The sequence below is a fragment of the Phoca vitulina genome, unplaced genomic scaffold (assembly GCF_004348235.1).
Source record: "Phoca vitulina isolate PV1807 unplaced genomic scaffold, GSC_HSeal_1.0 scaffold8, whole genome shotgun sequence".
NCBI classification, from domain to species: domain Eukaryota; kingdom Metazoa; phylum Chordata; class Mammalia; order Carnivora; family Phocidae; genus Phoca; species Phoca vitulina.
The window spans coordinates 46,525,903-46,544,307 of NW_022589711.1; the positions used below are offsets into that span (position 1 = coordinate 46,525,903).

An 18,405-nucleotide genomic window follows, 5' to 3' on the forward strand; every position below is an offset into this window, starting at 1 on the left:
ACATGCTCAGCACTCAGTGAAGGACAAGCAGGTGAACACACACACAATCAGAGCTGGGCACCACAACCCGACCCGGCGGGGTTAGAAGTCCTCCATCACAACACTCGCAATTCCAACAGCTATCTAGTACGCTTTCCATCCTCACAAACATCTCAGCTGAAACACCTAAATACGGGAAGCACTAAGGGCTACAGACTGGCTTGTCGTCCGCATCAAGCTGTGGGAGCGGGAACGGGGAGAGGCCAGGCACACAGCGGGAATGGTTACTGGGAGGACCCGCGCAGCCAGGCCTGCGAGTCAGTCTGGGGGACCTGGGGCTCTGTGAGACAGTGAAGAGGAGGCAGTAGTCCACGAAATGGGGAAGCGGGAACAGAGATGGTAGACCAGGCCTTCCTGACTTGGAGAAAATAAACAAAAACTGGCTCCTCTCAAGAGTGAAGACAAACTTGCTGCTTTGTTTACTTCTAACATCTGGCCCAGGACAGCATGGGGACCAGGCAGCAGAGGATGTGGTTTCTCTGTCACAATCAGGGACTGCAAAGTGTGACAAAGGAGGAATGTCACTGAAGAGATCAAGAATAGGCTGCCAGGGGCACCTGGGTGGCACAGTCGGTTAGGCCTCCGACTCTGGTTTCGACTCAGGTTGCGATCTCAGGGTTGTGAGATCGAGCCCTGTGTTGGGCTCTGAACTCCTCTCTCTCTCTCAAATAAGTAAATAAATCTTTAAAAAAAGAAAAAGAACAGGCTTCCATCTCCCCTGCTGACCTCCGGTCTGTCCCTGGGTCCCCCCCCAACATCTCTCGCACTGTATCCAGAGTTTTACACCATGGTAAGGTGGCTCCATGGAAAAGCCGTTGGGAGCAGGGAAAGCTTTTCTAGGCACCAGCTCAAAGGAAGCTGTGCTTGGCACATGAATGAGTGTGCACGGTGGAGTTCATGGTCATGGTAGCCAGATACAAATGCAGCCTAGAGGTGTTCGTGCTGGGAACGAGAGAAGACAGGCTAGAACGGGCTACTCCAAGAACAAACGCACCAGTGCTTACTGGGCCCAGAAACTGACTCAGAGGAAATATGTAGCACCTGAAATTTGGAAGGAATCCCAGAGGTGGTCTTGTCCTCGCTCCCGCCCAGCGCAGGGAGCTTTCCTCTGGTGTCCCCACCACGTGTGCAGGCAACCCCCACACACATTCACTGTCCCATCTGGCAGCCTATTCCAGTGCTGAGCAGAGATCTTTGTTAGAAAATTCTTCCTTACCTTGAACTCAAACCTGCTTCCTAGCACACCCCCACCCCCCACCACCCCCTCCCTGGAGCAGCCAGAGGAGTCTACTCCCACCTCTGTAGTGATGTCTGACGTCAGGCATGCTTTTTCCCTGGTGTCTCTCCTCCTGGTTGACCTTTAACCGACTCCTCCTAAGATGTGGTTTCCAAGCCCAGCACCATCCACTTACCGTCCTCTATTCTCTCACCGTGCGTCTTAAACACAGCCCCCGGGGCATATGCAATTCTGGGGATGTGGTCTGACCTCACAGAGGAAAGCAGGGCTGGGACTGGCCTCTTACATGCCTGCCAGTCCCCAGATCCATTCCATAGTGACTTGCTTATACACAGGGACCACAGCTGGGCATGACCAGCGAGAAGGGTAGCCTCAAGAATGCCCCAATAGGGGGTGCCTGGTGGCTCAGTCGGTTAAGTGTCTGCCTTTGGCTTGGGTCATGATCCTGGGGTCCTGGGATCGAGTCCTGCTTGGCAGGGAGCCTGCTTCTCCCTCCCCTCCCCCACCCCCGCTCATGCTCTCTCTCTCTCTCTCAAGTAAATAAATAAAATCTTTAAAAAAAAAAAAAAGGATATCCCAATGGGACTGTGCCGGGAGGGCCTGAAATGCTGGTTTCTGGGAACCTGAGAAAAGCTGATGTCCCACTCAGCTGCCTAGGGAAACAGGGATGGAAGCCTGCCCGAATGTGGGCTGGCCTGCTTGTCGGAATGACCCACAACACCCTCCAGTACGCGGTGTTCACACACAAGGGCAGGTTGGAATCAATATGCCATCCCAGGGGCATTTTCCGTGAGGATGGAAACACTAGCTTTAAATGAGTGGGTTTTTGGACCTCAAGGTCAATCTAATTAAAGTGAATGCTCATGCAACATGAAGGTATTAATACAGCCCATGGGCCTCCATCTCCAGCCACCCACTCCCTTGTTGCTGGAAAAGACCCACTGTCTGAAAATATGTCTCACCACAGCGCTGCCTGTGAGCAGAACCACCGGATTATGAATGAGAAGGCAGATAGCAGAGTTCCCATTTTACAGATAGTGAAGCCAAGGACAAAGATTAGCACGCTCGCTCAAAGGGCTGGGCTCCATCGGCACTCTGACCGTGGGACGGCACTAGAGGTCTCCCTGAGAAGTCCTGAGGGCTGACAGAGCCACGTTATAACTGCTTCCTGATAAACAAGAAACTCTTAGTTCCAGAGAAACAGCAGTCCTCCTCGTGTGGGAAATTGCAATGGTTCCTTAGATGAGGACTTGCTGTCTTTGGAAGCACACACCTCCCACCCCTGTGCTCTTGTGGGACACAACAGTCAGCAGGCACTCTAATGTCAAGGTGCAGAACTCCAGCCTTGGAGCCAGGTGAGTGGGTACAGTCCCATCTCTGGCTCTGTCATCTCCAGCTGGAAGAACCTTGTGAAACTGCTCAACCTTTCTAGGCTTGTTTCTTTGTCAAAAGGGGACAGTAAAACCACATTCAAAGGATGAAGTAAAATAAGCCCTTTGAAGTACTTGGCATGAAGCCTGGCTCTCACAGAGCAGGGAACCAATGGTAATCAATAACATCATCAGCAGGGGAGACCAAGAGGCAGAGAGAACAAGGTGACACCCTGAAGGAGAAGAATGCTGTGACTCAGTCAGTAGGTCCTACGGGGCCGGCTCTGGGCGCACTGCTGTGTGCTCTGCTGGTCCCGCAGGTTGTCGGACAAGCACCTGTCTTCCAGCCCTATGAGTGATGCTCATAGGGACAGGTGCTGTGGCTCATTCATCTGGGCATCCTCGTAGCACCTAACACGGTGTCCTGCACACAGTAAGTACTCCACAAGTTTTCAGAAGTAATAATAAAACACTGTACACTACCCTTTCGGGTACCCTACCCTAGGAGAGAGAACAAGTTTGAGGAAGGAAATAAGGATGGAAAGGGGGCTGACCTGACCAGCCAGCAGGCAGAACCCACAGCGGATCTGAGCTTGGGGACCACAGAGTCTGAATACAAACACAACACATCAGGAAAACGGAGGTTAGTTCTGTGATTGGCTTCCCCAACCACGCTGACATTCAAGTCTATTTCTGTCACTTTATGACAATAATCATGTTCCCATTAGTTGTTTCTCCTGCTTCCACCCATACTTTGCAATGAACATTTTTTTTTTAAATCTGTTCTGTGGGGGCGCCTGGGTGGCTCAGTCATTAAGCGTCTGCCTTCGGCTCAGGTCATGATCCCAGGGTCCTGGGATCGAGCCCCACATCGGGCTCCCTGCTCCGCGGGAAGCCTGCTTCTCCCTTTCCCACCCCCCCACTTGTGTCCCTCTCTTGCTGTCTCTCTCTCTCTGTCAAAATAAATAAATAAAATCTTTAAAAAATAAAAAATAGGGCGCCTGGGTGGCTCAGTTGGTTAAGCGACTGCCTTCGGCTCAGGTCATGATCCTGGAGCCCGGGATCGAGTCCCACATCGGGCTCCCTGCTTGGTGGGGAGTCTGCCTCTCCCTCTAACCCTACCCCCTCTTGCGCTCTCCCTCTCTCACTCTCAAATAAATAAATAAAATCTTAAAAAAAAATAAAATAAAGTAAAAAAAAATAAATAAATAAAAAATAAAATAAATCTGTTCTGTGGCTAAACCTAAGGAGGGCAAAAGTGTATTTCTTTCCTTGGGGAAAAGAAATCTTGGCCTGTGAGTCAGGATTCAGACATTCCCTTCGAGCCCAAGCCCAACAACATGCAACAGATCTTGTGTGATGTGGACTCTATGGAGAGTCCAATCCAAATGGAAGAAGAGAAACATTTGGAATGTATGAGGCTGAACCACATGAAGTTCCTATTTTTTTAGCAGAAACTATCAGTAGTCAAGTATTAGGTATCGTTGATCGTCAAATATCAGTAACTTCATATGGTTCCTGCTAATGTTTACAAATAGGTTATTTCTTACCTTCTGGTGGATCTGCAAGCTCAGATCAAACCCCCGAGGATAGGGACTTTTTCCCCATCTTTCTTTAGTTTTTCCCACCACACCTGCCACTGAACTCTTGCTGAGTTGGAAAGTACTGCCAACTAACGATACTTCAGGTTTTCTTTAATGACGCATATGAAGCACTGTAAATGACACAGGCAGCCTGGTCCGACAGGAGGGCGGAGGGGCTTGGAGCCAGGTGGACCTGCAGGTTCCTGAACTTAGAAGCATAAAGGAATCTGTGAGAACAAAGCATCTGTTTGCTCACCAAATGTTTAAGGAGGGCTTGTTATGTGCCAGGCAATGCGCAGGGTGCTAGGGAAATGTGGTAGTGCGAAAAGAGATGGGGTCCCTGCCTTCAGGAGGCTTCCTGGCTCACAGGGGAGGCAGACATCATTCAGGGAGTGGCCCAAATACAAATAAAATGGTAACTAAAGTAGATGTGACCAAGGGCCTGGTGCTCTGACCTCATCAGGACACTCCATCAGGCTTCCCGGATACACAGACAAGTGGAGGTCCGAAACATCAGTAGGCAGAGATTAGACATTCAAAGAAAAGCAGGTTTGGGGGGAAGAAGAGAGGGATGAAGAAGAGGTGAAGCAAAGACTTTCAGGGCAGTGAAGCAGTTCTGTGTGATACAACAATGGTAGATACATGTCATTATACATTTGTCCAAACCCATAGAACGTACAATACCAAGAGTGAACCCAGAAGTCAACTATGGACTTCGGTTGATAATGATGTGTCAATGCTGGTTCATGGATTGTAACAAATATACCACTCTGGTGACGGATGTTGATTAGGGGGGGGGGGGGGGGGTGGCAATATATCGGGTGGGGGGGTCAAGAGAAACAGGAAGTATATGGAAACTCTGCCTTTTCTGCTCTATTTTACTATGAACCTAAATCTGCTCTTAAATAAAACAAAGTTTATTAATAAAAAAGTTAAAGAAAGAAAGAAAAGCAGGAATACAGGGGAAGAGTATTGCAAACAGAGGAAACAGCGTGTGCAAAGGGCCCTATGTAAATCAGAGTAACAGAGTCATGGTCACTGTCAAGGTCATTGTGGCTGGAATGCAGAGGGCAGGGATGGAGGTTTAGGGAGAAAGTGGGGCCAGAAGAGCCCAAGAATCAATCCTTGTCTCTTTTCCTCTTTGCCAATGGACATTTACAGCACAGAGGAGCCCATAACTTAAAAAGAAAAAGTGACATCCTAACCAGGTAGGGAAATACAGCCTCAGTCGTGGAGTGGGCCTCCTACCCTCTCCCCAGGATGATTCTTCCCTGCCGTCATTAGCCGAGCAAGCTCAGGGGTGCAAACAAGCTCAAAACAGGCACTACAGGCTTCTGCTGGAGGACCGAAAGAGACCAAAGCTCTCATCCCGCCCTGGTGACAGTTCTGAGTTGTAACTCAGTCCATTCCCACCCCCTGTGTCAATAAGCAGCTGTTGGCAGGGCAGCCGATACCCAAAGCACAGTTCACAGGCACCGGGCAGAACGAGGAAACATCGTCTCAGGGACTAAAACAGTCCTGTGATTCAAAACTGCACATGAGACTACAAGGATCTGCAAAATAGAAAGCCAAGGAGAATCTTCACCACTTCAGGCAAAAAAGCTGCACGGGCTCGGGCAGAGGGCCTACACACCTGCACATGGGGCCCCTAACACTTCCCCGGGCCATGGCGAGGTTCCAACTTTCATGGCGTTTCAGTAAGACACTGACCCAGAGAAAGAGCACGCACGCTGGGGTTGGAACAAGCCCCCCAAACTGTGGTACAATCTGCTAGCAGAAGCAGCTCATGTGTGCTGATGGATAACCCAGACCGTGAGAAAATGGAACAGGACAGGGAGTTCCTTCAGGTGAGAGTAAGTGTCGGGGATGGCTACCTTCAGTGTGTCCCTGGCTGGAGGCTCAAGACTGAACAGGGAGCAACACAAAAGCAAAATTGAAGGCTCTGAGCAAAGGGGGAGGGGCCACAACGAGTCCCTTATGAAAAGTAGCACCAACCAGCACAACTGGAGGACATCCTAGAGACCCTCCCTCCAATCCCAACTCCCTGCATTTTCTGGAGATTCTCCCTCCAATTCCACCTCCCTGCATTTTCCCAAAAAACGCGCTGAGGCCCAGAGAGGTCAGCTGGCCTCCACGGAACCAGTTAGCAGCAGAAGAGGCTTAGCTTGAATAGGACAACAACTCAAAGTTGAGTCCTCCCTGCTCTGCACGGCACTGTCACTATTTCCCAAAGCACCAGGCACCAGCTAACAGTTAGGGCATGGGCTTTGGAATCAACCAGATCTGGTTCAAAGTCTGGCTCTACCCCTTACTAACAGTAAGTTTCACGAATCCTTGTGTTACTCAGTTTCCTCCCCCGTAAGCTGGGGACAGCCACCACCACAAATAACCTGCCGGACTGCTGTGAGCATCAGAGAGAACATATGCAAAACGCCTGGAGCGTGGATGAGGGCTGAGCAAGGGCAGCAATGATTCTGTTTCTAGAGGTCCCCAGAATTTGCATTCCTGCAGAAAGTCTTGCCAGAGTGAAGCTGCCCCCCGCCCCCAGCAATTCTGGGGCTGTGGTCTCCATTTTTGATTAGAATGTTCTCACCAGCAAAGGCATAAAGGGACCCAACCCATGCCACAGACTTTTTACTCAGCATGTAAACTTACTTTGTTTGCTTTGAGACTGACTCATCCACCTATTTCTGGGAGGACATAAAATGCTTTAAAAATTTAACACACAGTGCAGAATTAGAGAATCAATATTCAAACAAAGTCTGCCTGAAGGCTGTGGAGAATAAATGCTAAGAAGGATGGCTAGAAGCTGAAGACAAAAGGAGAATGTGCTGGGTCACACACATCTTACTTTCTGTCTGACTGGAGAAAGCAGCCCCTAGGAACCCCTGCGGCCAGGATGCACCTGGCCAAGCTGAAATTCTCAGGTCACTTCTTTAACCATGAACAACCACAAAGTGGTGACTGGCAACTTGGAAGGCAGAGCCCCTGGGCCACCCCTCCCCTGTCTCCCCAGGCCAAGGGCAGGCCTAGCTCAGGGAGAAGAGGAAAGCAGCCCTAGTTCCAGTATGAACCACTCATCACACTTCCATCTACACAGTTTCAGAACAAACAACCTAGAGTCAACTTCTAGAAAGTCCTGGGCAAGCAATAAAAGTGGTAATGGGGAAATTACTATTCTGATCAAGAAAAGTTCGAGCATAGATTTCTAGGTAAAGATACGAAATTAAAGGCAGTAGCATTATTCCCTTATCCAACCTAGCCAGATAGAAGGCATTGGAAAAAATGCCTGCATTAATGACAGAGGCGTCCCTTGGCTGTGGATGCCTTTTAAATGGCCTCTCACAGCAATGTGACCTGCTGGGGGAAAAAACTTGTACTCGTAGAATCAGGGTCCTTATCCTAAATGGAATACTAAACAGAAACAGTTTCCTTCTTTTTGCAAAGAACAGCTTTCCAAGAAATATAAAGTGGGCCACAGAGGTGGGATTTAAGGTCAGGCATGTGAACATTCCATAGCCCTAAATCCCACAAGTTGATAACAGTCTATCCCAGGAAAACCAGAACGAGAATGAAACCAGAACAAAGAGCCCCCTGTGAGCTGCTTAAGCCTGCTATCAGCTCATCTTCAAGGGCTCAGGGTCACTCTCTGCTGGGGGGTGGGGTGGGGGCATGGCATGCTGCCCAGCCAGCTCCAGCCTCCATGACCCTGCTCTCCAGGGACAGCTCAAGGGCCTGCAGCTTCTCTCACGCTCAGTTTGCAGGATTAAGTGGAAGGGCCTTTAATCTGCGCCAATCAGGAGGCAGCAGAAAACTCGGCAAAGTCAGAAATGCTTAGCTCTTAAAAAAAACCTCTCAAAATCTAATTATCTTTAAAAATCTAGACATCATTGGAACAAATGATATCTGGGCTTCGCTTCAAATAACGGGAGAGAGAATGGTGAGGAACACAATGAAACAAGATTGGCTAGTAGTTGGTCACTGTCAAAGATGGACAACAGGTACATGGGTTTCATTTCACTGTTCTCTCTACTTTTGTATGTTTGAGATGTTTCATTCTAAGTAAAAAAAAAAAAAATCATACAAAAGCAATGTGAAAATGTAGTTAAATATAAAATTCAAAAACAGCGAAGAAAACAAAAACTACATATAGTCCTATAACCAGAGACAACTACTGTTAACTCTTCTATTTGCTTCCAATCTTTTCCATATTCTTCTTTCTTTTGTTTGCAAAATAACGTCATATGTCTATACTGTTTTGTCACTTGCTCTCCATTCTTCTCTTACTTTATCTTGAGAATTATTCAAGTCTTTAAATGTCTTTTAAGGGTATGATTGTTACATAGTCTTTCATCAAAAGGTAAGTCAAAATCTATTTCCAATATTTGGCTTCTGTAAGTAAGGGTGTGGTGAACCAGGAAGGATGACATTTCTTATATAGGTGATTCCAAGTAAGAAAGAAATTTCTGGATATGTCCCCAAACATAAACGAACACACAAAAAAAAGGAGGAATAGTAAGGGAGAAGCTGCTGGCTCCCAGACTAGATCATTCCAAGCACTTACTAACTTTCCAGGCACTTGCTATTGCAAAGGCCATGGTGGGAGGAAATGTCAACAGACATAAAACTGAAACATACTCAGAAAGTGCCTCTTAGGCAACAATAATTCACACACCAGATCCAAGCAATGAGTTCAAGAAATCTGCTAGCATCTCTGAAATGCTCGAGTCTTGAAATACTAAGTTTCCAAAGGCAAGAAGAGTTGCATGGGCCTGGGGTGGTATAGGAAGGCTCTGTAGGCACAAGAGTGGACCCAACGGCTTCTCAGAGACCCCCGTGCCTCTAGCGTTCAGTCACGCCATGCCAATTACGCGAACAGAATTAATAGAACTGGACATTGCTTATCTTATCACTGAGTTCTTTGCCCCAAGCCTTAAAGATGATTTTCTCCCCTCAAAAAAGAAAATCCACAAAATTCTCAAGATAGGGAGATGAGAGGGATCTTGTTTTCCCTGCACTATTTAACCCTGCCAAGAACTAGATTTGGCAGAATATCTGTGAAGACAATGTCTCATACGATCGATGTCTGAATGCCAGCCAACAATGTAATTTTTCTTTCCGACGCAAATCCGTAAGTGGCCCATTTTGTGACACACTGTAACGACTGAGAGCTGAACACGTTCTAGCTACGTTCCATCTGGCCTTCCTGGACTCCTACAAAGCCCAGGGAACCTCTGAATCAGACTATGTGGCTCTGGCCAGCAGCTGGGAAGGGTCACGCTGCAGCCATCCTGGATAGGGAGCCACTGTGAGACCTTCCTTAGGGGTGGCCCCAAGGACAGAGCGAATGACAACATAGCTGCAGTGGGACCAAGAAGAGGACCGCAGGAGACTGCGCTTTCTTCCTATGTTTCCTTCCCTTTATCCCTCCCTCTCTACCATTTCAGTTTTTTATTTCAGAAAGGACAACTGTGGCTCTCTTATCCCTCACTCAAGGATTGAGTAGAGAAAAAGTCAGTCTGTCACACACTGAACACATGCTCTCTGAGGTCAGAAACTATGTAAGTGGACAACTAAGTGCTTACCACTTAGTACATGAACAGCAGCCTCTTCAAACTTAGTTCCAGTCCCCTTTCCCAGCCCTCCCCCAATCATGGGAGCCCCAACGATTGCCCTATTGCTGAGCCACCAAAATTCTCAAGAGAGCGTTATTACCATTTACACATGCTCTATGATGACCACTATGGAAAAATTATAAAAGTATGTGCTGGGATAGCAAATTCACGAGTGATTCTTAAAAAAATCTTTGGTTATTGTTACTGAGTTACTTTGACAGTAGACAATTAGTTTAAGTTATTACCTAACAAGGCTTGAGAAGGATATGGAGAAAAAGGAACTCTCACACACTGTTGGTGGGAATAGAAATTGGTGCAGTCACTGGAAAATCATAGGGAGGTTCTTCAAAAAACTAAAAACATAAATACCATACAATCCAGTAATTCCACTCCTGGGTATTTACCCAAAGAAAATGAAAACACTTGAAAACATCTATGTACCCCTATGTTTACTGCAGCATTATTTACAATAGCCAAGATAACGGCAACTCAAGTGTCCATCCACAGATGAATGGATATAGATACACACACACACACACACAATGGAGTATTCCTCAGCTATTAGAATGAGCTCTTGCCATCTGTGACAACATGGATGGACCTAGAGGGTATTATGCCAAGTGAAATATGTCAGACAGAGAAAGACAGATACCATATGATTTCACTTATATAGAACCTAAAAAAACAAAACAAATGAACACACAAATAAACAAAAAGCAGAAACAGACCCATAAATACAGAGAACAAACTAATGATTGCCAGAGGGGAGGGTAGTGGGGGGGGAGGGAGGGCATTGGGGGGTGTGGGCAAAATGGGTGCAGGGGAGAGGGAGATACAGGCTTCCAGTTCTGGAAAGAATAACTTCCGGGGATAAAAGGTCCGGCGTAGGGAATATAGTCAATGGTATTATAAAAGTGTTGTACGGTGGTGGAGGGAAGCTGCGCTTGTGATGGGCACAGCGTAATACATACACTTAACGAATCACTATGTTATATACCTGAAACTAATGTAACATCATGTGTCAACTCTACTTCAATTAAAAAAAAAAGTCATTACCAACATTCCATTTATATATTTCACTGAGATTGGAACCTCTCAAAGCATGAGTTCATGTCTGACCTAAGTCTATGTCCTCCCTCTGGATTCATATATCACAGAAAAAGCTGGAGAAAAACAAACAAATAGAAATGCAACCTAAGATGACATGCAATTCTCTTCTTCAGCTGGATTCCCTAATACAGCAATCTTTAAGATTTACCAAAACTGGGCCAGAAAGCTCAACAAGTTTCTATGCACAGGGCTTGAACTTTACCTTTTTCCCCTGAAAAGAAGCAAAACAGCCTAAAGTATAAACATAGAACAGCTGTCTTCTGGCAAAGACAGTATCCCATTGCACACAGCCACACCCTGACACAGAGACATGCACCAACCCCGACCCATCACTGAGCCCCAGCTGACTGGACTGCTGCAGATCTCCCCACGCGTCCCCGAGCTCACCCTCTGATGTAAGAATGGACAGGAACCACAGGCTGGATGGCTCAAAATCTGCCATCTCCTACAGGTAGTGCCAACGCCCACCCACACGTAGAGATGAAACCAGAAAGAAAAGTTACCTTGCAGACAGCCGCCTGGAGAACTGCGTCAAAGCCCCCCTCGGGTGCATCACGGTTCCGGGACACTCTCTGTTTGCGAACCTCCTCATTGAAGCTGTCAACTCTGTCTGTAAGAGGCAGAAGATGGCGGAACCCAAAGGATGGAACGCAGTTTGGGAATAACTTGTAACTGGAAAGAAAGAAGAGAAGAGTCACTTTCCAGCACTGTAGGTAAATCTTAAACAACCAAGTACTCAGTGTGTTCACGGAGGGTGTTCACAGAGTGCCTCGAGCAACATTTACCCAGCACCTACTGTGTGCCCCGGGGACAGGCAGAGTGGAGCGCACAAAGAGAAACAACACGGTTCTTACTCTACAAACACCAAGGCCTAAGCTACAGGCAAGTCAGCATATCCAGGTTGTTCAGTGAACGTAATGGACAAATGGTTCGAAAAAGTAGAGATAAGAGTGGGCTTCTGTGGTCAGAGGAAGACGTCACGGAGGAGCCCTGCCGTGGGCCTTGAAAGATGCGGGGGACCAGTGACTTGGGCACCGTGGCCTAGGCAGCACAGCAGGGAAGGCTCTTATGGGCTGAGGAAGGTGCGCCATGTCGAGCGAGAGCAGCCTGAACAGAGGTGCTCGTTGAAACCAGCTTCCCACATCACCTCTGCTGCCGCCATGTGCCAAAAGATCACATAACCCCTTTGTGCCAACCCCCTCAGAGACACCCACGACATCCTGGCGCATGAGCAAATGTTAACGGAATAGGAACAAAAACATTCTTTCTGCTACTTCGTTCATTTGTAAACATTGCAGTGATAAATGATCAGCTCTCCTAAATGCAACAGAAATCATTCAGAAACTAACCATCTTCAAATAGAAAATTAGATCTGGCAATTTGGGAGGAGGCAAGTATGGCATCTCATTAGCAGGTGAATGCTGCATCTTTCTCCTACAATACTGGACCATCTCATCTGCAGTCTGTAGTAGAGATCCCAATGTTAGGAGTTAGTTGGACAGTTAAGTGGTCAGGGCCAGGGTCCCCAACAAGAAAATATGGAGTTAGGACAGCTACAATAAAACAGCACTGACATCCTGTTTTGCAGCTTAGACATGACTGCACTGACATTCTGCTTTGCAGCCTTTGCAGAAAGGACTTCTGCAAAACATCCTAAAATAAGACAATTAACCACAAAAGCATTTGTCAATATCACAGGCAAGGGGCAGTTAAGACAAAGCCCCCAGATGTCAGCAAAAAAAAAGACCATCAGCACATGGACATTAACCTAATGGGTAGACAGAAACGTGACCAAAGCCCTAATTGGCATGACTCAGCACACTCTGATTGCTTAAGAAAGTTCCGCAAAAGACCTCATAAAAACCCTCAAACTTAGAAACTCTGAGGGCAACCCACTCGGGTCCCCCCTCCCTCTCTGGGAGCTTTGTACTTTTGCTCAATAAACTCTGCTTTGCTGCCCACCACTCTTCATCTGGTCTACCTCGCCATTCTTCGAAGCGGCATGACCAAGAACCGTGAGCACTGAGGGGACACAAAATCCTGTAACACCAAGTGGCTCCACACCTGGAGGAAGTTATATCCCAATTATGGATCTAGGAGTCTCAACTTCACATACAGCCACTGACATAGGAAGAAAGGCCTTACGCTGTTTCACAAGTGGATTCTCTAGGGTAAAGGGGAGCGGGTCCTTTCCACAGAGCAGCACCCATGCAAGAGCCCTGTGGCAGGAGAGAACACGGGGAGCCCGAGCACAGGAAGGCCAGTGACGCTGCAGGGCGGGGAGCGAGGGTGAGGCTGGGCCAAGGGGAGGCTGGGAAGGCAGACAGAAAGAGACCACGCAGGTTTGTGGCCATGTTAAGGAAGCCTCTCTTTCAGAATAAAAGATGGAAAAAAAAAAACCCCACTCATGGAGAGGCATGGGGGGAGGCTTTATAATCCAATTTAAGCCATGTGCATGGGAAGGGAAACAGGCTTAGGAACTACTAGGGGATCCTGCCTAACTTGCCAAGCAGCAGCCAGGACAGGTATGGACAGGCTCCTTTCCTCCGCTACACGCTCCCCTCCATCTGCCTTCCCTTTGTTTCACTCCCTCTTTCTTCCCCAAATCTTCCCCTGCACCTTGTGCTTTCTAGAACCCAGGCCACCCAAACATTTTATTCCCATCTCATTCTGCCATGAAGAAAAGGCCATGGAAACTGTTCCTGGCTGGAAGAAGGAGCTGAGGTCCCATCAGTAGTTACTATAACTGGACAAACGGACAGATGCAGTAGGGAGTTAATATACACCAACTCCCTTCCTCCAAGCCGCTACCCCTTTCTGTGTGGCTCTGGTCCACAGTTTAGGACTTCAGGCGTTGATCATGTGGGTCAAGGAAAGGGAGGAGAGGAGCAGAACAGTAACTGTCGTTCAGTGAGAAAGCCAGAGAAGCTGTGAAAAGCTCACCAACATGAGCGCGGCATTTTTTCCCTTTTCCCTTTCATTCCTGCTAGCAACATTAAGTAGATATGTTTTTACCTGGAGAATTACTATTAAATCATCGGGAACTAGACAATGTGTTTGCCAGAGAGAAGTCTTCACGGCGGGGAAATTACTATAATCAAATCAGTCACCTCTTAGTGAGAGGAGAATGGCTTTGTCACACACATGCCGTTGAATGTCTCACAGTCACTAAAATACGATGTCCTCTACAACTAGTTATTTAATTTAACCCCTGGAAGACCTCAGTGAACTTAAGGTCTGGGTGTTTGGTGGTCTAATGCCAGGAAACGCTCCAACCCCCACCCTGCGTCTGCCCAGAGAGCCCTGTTTAGGGCCATGTATAGGGAGTTACTAAATTATGAATTATGAACCAAGAAGTATATAGGCTTAAGTTGCCTGGGGGGAGCATGTACATATGAAAAGTGATCGCAATTTGAAGACACTAGATCCAGGCAAATCCAGAAACAATCCAAGGCTTCACGACAATATTATGGGATGAGCTGACATGGAAAGAGCTCCCCTCCTACTCTAAGTATTTAGAGCTGCTAGATAACATAAAATGTTTCAAAATGTTAATAGGTAAATGTTAATATGGAAGTTTAGCAGGGAAATCTCAGGTGCCAGAAATGAAGGACAAAAATCGTTCAGCAAATGAGCGCACTTAGGAGACAAGGTAGGCCTGGAGCGAGAGTTCAGGCCGAAGAGCTCCCGGAGGCGCCACGACCAGGTGGAGGTCCTAAAGGCTGGGGGTGGGAGTTGAACAGGGACGGATGAAGCCCTGGAACGGGGCTCTCTGCAAAAAGCTGAGCACTACAAAGAGCTGCCCTGTCACCAACATCAAAGATAAAAACTCCAACCATTAGCCTGGGAAAGAAGCAAGGAAGATCCACTCCGGGCCAAGGGCAAGATGAATCACCCATAAAAATTGTTAACTCCAGGCCCGAGCAAGTCAGAACTCAGTATATTTTTTATGCTGAAGGAAGCCCCAACTGAGAGATGAACAGGAAAACTAGTCCCATCGAGACCCAGAGGGTCCTGGTGGCAGCAAGCATACACCCACCCTGCAAGGATGCAGACAGGCCAGCACGCCTGGGGCTGAGATGCTCACGCGGAAAACCACCGTGGGAGAAGAAGAGCTAATGACAAAGTTCTGGACCCCACAAGAAACAAGCCACCATGCAGGAATGTCCACAAATGCAACAAACGGGATGATCTGCAGTTCAAGAAACAGGTAACAGAATGGTCCGAAGTACTATAAGACTAGGATATTTAAGACATTAAAGAAGAGGAAAGAATAGATACTAAAAGCCAGAACAGGATATTATTAGAAGGAAAAAAAGTCAGAAGGCTCTGGAAAAAAAAAAAAACAACAGAATCAAAAACAGAAGTTTGGAAAAGAACCAAATAAAAAATATAATCAGTGAAATTCAAAAATGAAACATCAGTGTATGGATGAAGCAACTAAAGAACAAAATGGTAAACTAGAAGAAATTTCCTGTTATGGAAATTAGCGTTAGAAAATAAAGAGGAGAGAGGGATCAAAGAGAAAATGAGAATATTCAAGAATAAAAAGATATATTCTCAGGCTAAACAAGCAGACCAGATTCTAAGCAATGTAAATAAAAGTAAATTCAATCTAGACACATTGAAATGCATATCATTATAGAATATGAAAAGCACAGGAAAATATTAAAAGCCACCAGAGAGAAGGCAAACCATGAGACGGAGAGCAGACTTCTCGTCAGCCACAAGATATGCCAGAAGACAACGAAATCATACCATCAAGGTGGAGAAGAAATAATATGACCCCTTGGAAGAAATACAGGAAAGGTAAGAAAAAACACAAACGATGAAGGATGAAATGTGTTATCTCACTTGTGCAGATTTTCACATGTATATTTCCATTTGTGTGTGTGTGGCAAGAACATTTAAGATCTACTCTCTTTTTTTTTTTTTTTTTAAAGATTTTATTTATTTTTCAACAGAGAGAGAGAGACAGAGAGGGAACACAAGCAGGGGGAGTGGAGAGGGAGAAGCAGGCTTCCCGCCGAGCAGGGAGCCCGACGTGGGACTCGATCCCAGGACCCTGGGATCATGACCTGAGCTGAAGGCAGACGCTTAACGACTGAGCCACCCAGGCGCCCTAAGATCTACTCTCTTAACAACTTCCAAGTATACAAGTATATGCTCCAAGTACAGTAGCGTTAACGACCATCACCATGCTGTACATTACATCCCCGGAACATCTTCATCTTGTACCTGGAAGTTTGTACCTTTTGACCAATGTCTCCCTGTTTCCCCCCACCTCCCAGCCCCCAGCAGCCTCCAGTCTACTCCGTTTCTATGAATTTGACTTTTTTAGATTCCACATATAAATGTGACATGACGTGTACTTCTTTTCTTTTTAAAGATTTATTTTTAGAGAAAGAGAGAGAGAGAGAGCATGCAAACAAGTGCGGGGTGGCGGGGAGAGGGAAGGAGGGAGAGAGTCTTAAGCAGACTACACACGGAGCCCAACGCAGGACTCGATCCCACAACCCCAAAATCACTACCTGAGCCAAAAGCAAGAATCAGACACTCAACCCACTGCACCACCCAGGTGCCCCGAGATATGACATGTATTCAACAACAGCCTGATACCTCTAGCAAAAGAAAATGCATTCAAGACCAGAGATAACATGCTGCATTAGTCTTTCAAATCCTGTATGTGAACACCACATGATTTTTCCCAGTGACACTCTTCCTGTTAATCAGAATAGCAATTAAACAGTTCCTTAATGTGATGATTAAATTATACTATGTCTTTTTTCTTATTATGGCAGACCCGGTACTATTTACTTCAGTTCTGGCATTTCTAGCACATTCTAAGGAAGGGATGAGTCTAGGACTTTGATCCTTCAGCAGGAATGTCTGGAGCAAGAGGAGGGACAAACCTCAGGGAAGCCCCCATGAAAAACTGGCTCTCTTTTCTCTGAGGTGTCCTGCATAGGTGGTTAAGTCCCTCCCGCCTGACTATCTTACCCTTCCTGGGGGCTTCTGCTGTTTCCACTCCCACAGGGGAGAAAAACCCAACTGAAGATGCCATTGGAGCTCGAGAAGAACCCTGTGACCTTGCCCTGCACACCAGCTGAAGGAAAAGAATAGGCAAGGATCACAGACAATGTGCACTGAGCCAGGGATGAAAGGCAAACAAGTGAGGCAGATCAGCTGTGACACGAGAGAGTGGTAGGGACAGCAGTGGCCAAGCATGTGGTTCAAGCCCAGTGCTACCAGACCATTAAAACTTAGAAAGGCAAACAAAGCACACACAGGCTGGACCAGACACAGGAACAGCCACCTCGCGATGTTCTCCCCCCGAGCAGCGGGGATCTCTGAGACCTGGGGCACCGCACACGTTCCAGTCCCTGACTGTGGGGAGATCAATCTCAGCCTGCCTCATCGACCCAAAGAGCGACTCCCTGATGTGGGGCCCAGCTTGGAGAAGAGAGATTTGCCTAACTTATCCCTGATATTTCCTTCAAAACTCCCATTCTTCTTAGATGCGCCTGTGCTCACTGTGAAGACTTTCACTGTCTACAGTTGGTTCTGCCTTCTAGGGCTTAGAAAGGACTCTGGAAAAGCGGTGTGTAATAACCTTGAATACTCGAATGCTGAGTTCCCAGAGCCGGTCCTTCATCCTCTCTGGGCTTCCAATCTAGCATATCTCACAGTGAATGGAGGGTCCTTGGAAAACACCCTTCCATCAGCAGACAGGGCCCAATCAGAGGGCAGAGGTGAAAAAGCAGACAGAATCACTACTCTTGATGAATTAAAAAAAGATTTGGGTTTTTTTGTTTGTTTTTAAAGATTTTATTTATTTATTTGTCAGAGAGAGAGCACAAGCAGGGGGAGCGGCAGGCAGAGGGAGAGGGAGAAACAGGCTCCCCGCTGAGCAAAAGGCCCCACGCGGGGCTCGATCCCAGGGTCCTGGGATCGAGTCCCGCATCAGGCTCTCTGCTCCTTGGGAGCCTGCTTCTCCCTCTGCCTCTCTCTCTCTCTCTGTCTCTCATGAATAAATAAATAAAATCTTTAAAAAAAAAGATGCTGCTGCACCTGCTCAGAAGTAAAACTCCAGCAAGAGGACATCTGGCACTGAGCCTCGGCTGAAGGCGCCTTGGAGACGGGACCAGACTAATAACGCCAGCAGCCACCTGTGGCCGGGAGGAAGCTAAATCCAGCAAATGATGACACCTAGGCCTCTTCGAAGTTAAGAAACTTAGACTTGCTTTTGTATTTAAACCTTTTTCTTATTTATTGATTTTTCCCACCACTGTGTCAGTTCCTAAGCCCTAAGGGAAGATCTAAGGGAGCTTCAAGGAGAGTGCACAGAGGGTCCAGAAAGATTAAAGAGAACATACATTACCAGCATAAACACAACTGCATCCCGACCACCAAGCCCCATGCAGGGCTGGGAGCTGTTGAGGCCGCTGAAG

At 47.1% G+C, this 18,405-nt stretch overlaps 1 protein-coding gene across 1 annotated transcript in view; it reads right to left on the minus strand.

Annotated features, from left to right (window-relative positions):
• Positions 1–18,405, minus strand: part of ITGB5 (integrin subunit beta 5) — a 112,776-nt gene that overhangs the window by 59,972 nt on the left and 34,399 nt on the right. The window contains exon 5 of the mRNA XM_032406742.1: positions 11,458–11,626. Within this exon, the coding sequence (XP_032262633.1) occupies positions 11,458–11,626 (169 nt within the window). The remainder of the gene's footprint in view (positions 1–11,457; positions 11,627–18,405) is intronic.